The sequence below is a fragment of the Culex pipiens genome, chromosome 2, assembly GCF_016801865.2.
Source record: "Culex pipiens pallens isolate TS chromosome 2, TS_CPP_V2, whole genome shotgun sequence".
NCBI classification, from domain to species: Eukaryota; Metazoa; Arthropoda; class Insecta; order Diptera; family Culicidae; genus Culex; species Culex pipiens.
Genome location: NC_068938.1, coordinates 124,156,362 through 124,159,618, shown reverse-complemented (window position 1 = coordinate 124,159,618; position 3,257 = coordinate 124,156,362). Strand labels below are relative to the sequence as shown.

Below are 3,257 nucleotides of genomic sequence, written 5' to 3'. Positions count from 1 at the left end.
AGTCATTTATTGTAGAGAAAAAAAAATAAGCTAATATATATTTTTCGAATGTTCAGATTTTTTGTAAAATTGTCTTAGAAACATTGAAGATTTGTGCCACAATGCTCCGATTTTCAATGTCAAAAAATTACTTTTTTGTGGAATTTTCCAATCATTCCTAGAAAAAGTTAGTTAGAATAGATAGTTTCAAAAGATTCCATATTTCAATTTCTTGAAGTCCAGGACAGCTACGAAAGTTACACGAAGTTCACTTATATTTTACACCATCGAATAGCACTTCTAGTCCCCGTTCAATCCGTTTCGGTGCATGGCCCCGTCCCGTCCTGAGTCGCAGAACTGGCAATTGGCTGAGTCCTGAAACACGCAAATACACTTCCTGGCGAGAGCAACACTTTTAGTGTTCGTATGACTTAACAAAATATCCGTGCGTGTGTGTGTGATACACCCAGATAAAGGCGCGGGCACAAAAAGCGACGCTTGGCTGGCTGATGAGGGAAACGAATTGTGGTTGTGGGTGGCGGTGGGTGACGTGTATGAAATGTGCATTAGGCCACCGACCGGAACCGGAAGCAGGCGCTGGTAGCCATTTCTTGGTCTGGGTTTTAGCGGGGTTATACTGAAATGTAGACAGCAGAAAAAAAAACCGAGTTTACATCAGCAAACAATGGCGTGCTTTAGAACCATTAATCATGTCAGTCTTGTTGGCTGGTTTCAGAATCAGAGTGAGATTGGCCGCGACGGATTCGCGGTTGGAAATTGGGCTAAAGTAAAAGCAAAGAAATAAAAAACGGTCGGGATGATGACTGTTGACGTGAAAAGTGGAATCAGTGATTGAAAAATCAATTGCATTAGATGGCAGCATATGATTCTTGGCAATGGAAATTATGCTTTCCTTTTAGAAAAGTAACATTGTTTGGGTGAGATCGTAAATTTCTTAAAATTTCTTGCCTCAATAAAATTTCGTTCAAATTTGTCTACAACCAATCTGTGTGCCATTTTTATATAGCGGAAGTTAATTGCGCTCAAAGGATTAATAATGAGGCGACTTAGCTCGCATTTGAGAAAATCTTTCGCAAAAGCACTTGACCCATCATGGTTGATTAATCGCCTTTTATCGTCTCATTTTTTTCATCTGGGGAGCCCCTTCTTACTTGTTGAGCTTCAATTTGATGTTTTGAAGCTTGAAATTAACAACAAGATATAATCTTTCACAACAGGTTTCACATTTTAAAGAAAAGTCATGGAATTCGTCAAGAAGTTGAGCAAAAAGAAAATTTTCCAGCATACTAACATGGAACCAGCGGAATTTTACACCAGTATGCTCGTAATTCCAAACAAAATTGCCGCCATCGTGGGGCTGGATGTGTTCAGCAAGGACTACAAGACTGTTTCCGCCAATTTGATGGGTTTAATCAGTATCTACGTGCTGTTTGCCTACGTTTCGGTTTGCACTGTTGTTGAGGTTCGCCATGACGTCAATGATTTGATCTACTGCCTCGTTACGGTTGGAATTGGACTGCAAGGAGTGATGAAAATTTACACGTTCTTGAGATATCGCAAAGATTTGGTTTGGATCCAAGATTACTGCAAGGCATTGTATAAGGAAGAAGGTGAAACTCACAGAGCTGTGCTATTGGACGACATAACGATCATGAATGTTTTGACCAAAATCATTCTTGGGTTCTACGGCTTTACGAGCGTTTTCATGCTTTTGGCACCGATGATTAAAACATATGTAACTGGGCACAAGTACTTGACATTTGGATTCTGGCTGCCGTACATTGATCGCTTCTCATGGTTGGGTTATTTCTGTAACTTTGTGATGCAATTTATCATGTCAGTGGTAATAACATCCGAAAATATGGGTCCGGATACTATTTATTTCATGACAATGATGAATTCTGTAACTCAAATTGACCTACTTATGATTAAACTTCGAGATGTCTGTAATAAAATTGAGAATCATGACTTTAATATTAAAGAGGACCTGAAAAATATCTTCAAACGTCACCAGGAACATCTTTTGTGAGTATTTCTTCTGATTTTTTCCAACCAGTATGGAATAAGCATTTTCGTTTTTCAGATACGTTCGAAATGTTGAGAAAATTTATAGAAGTTACTTCTTTGTTCTCTTCTCGAGCCTGGGAGCAACGCTAGTTCTAGTTCTGTATGCAATAGTGACGGTAAGAACTTTAAATTTGAAACTTCAATTTTAATTCATTTCAAAATATCATCCCTAGCGTGCATGGATCGCAGGTTACACATCGTGTATTTTCATCATCTATGAATTTTTCATATTTTGTTACTTACCTACCTTGCTGGAAATGAAGGTAAACTATAACCTTAACTATGAAATCCACAAATTGGATCATTTAGATATTATTTAACAAAGTTTTTACTTGATGAATTATGCAGATTCTAACCATAAGAAATTGATCCAACGTGTGGTTCCAAATAATAAACCCAACATCATTTCACTCAAAACTTTTGTTCCAGAAAGAGAAACTCCAACAGGAAATCTACAACCTGCCGTGGTACAAGATGACGACCTCGGACCAAAAGTCGCTGCGTTTGTTCCTGGAGGCAACGCAACAGCCCAACTGTCTGACAATGATTTTCTACCCGATGAACATGCCCTCGTTTATGGAAGTTATGAAAATTATCTACAGCATTCTGACACTGTTGCTCACGATTAGAAATGATTGAGCAAATATCAAAGTTTGGAAATTAATTGAAAGAATTTAAAAAATAATGGATTTAAAGTTTTCAAGTTTTAATATCTTTGATATGTAGCTCTCTCTTGGAAATCCCCTTACTTTTCGTATAAAAATATATTTTGGAAGAAAAGTTAAAAAAAATATGGTTTTGGTAATTATTGTCAGTAGGGTAATATAGGGTCAAAATGTTTTTTTTTGCATTTTATTGGCAATTTCTCAGATTTTCATCAACGAAATCTATTTATTTTTGAAGGGCTGTGCTGAGGTCATCTTAAAATTACGCTGATTTTTTTTTATTCCTGGACGAATCATTTAAGTTTGGAAGCTGTTTTAAGTTGAGGTACACGTACGTGAACTGTTCAAGAACATTTCCATCAGAAAAGTTCTTCAGTATCCTTCTAATTATTTATGTTATTTAGAAATTACGAAAGGTTCATCATTATTTAACCCATAGTCACCCTCACTGACGGTATCAAAAATATACCAGTTGAATTAAAAAGAAAAATACATATGGGTAATTCTCCGCCAACTCACAAAGCA

General features: G+C 36.8%; 1 protein-coding gene across 1 annotated transcript; it reads left to right on the top strand.

Annotated features, from left to right (window-relative positions):
- The first annotated feature begins 1,291 nt into the window (after positions 1-1,291).
- LOC120414992 (uncharacterized) lies at positions 1,292-2,706 on the top strand. Its single transcript, XM_039576350.1, has 4 exons — positions 1,292-1,836; positions 2,141-2,183; positions 2,241-2,330; positions 2,497-2,706. The coding sequence occupies exons 1-4, from the start codon at positions 1,292-1,294 to the stop codon at positions 2,704-2,706; spliced, it is 888 nt and encodes a 295-aa protein (XP_039432284.1).
- The last annotated feature ends 551 nt before the right edge of the window (positions 2,707-3,257 follow it).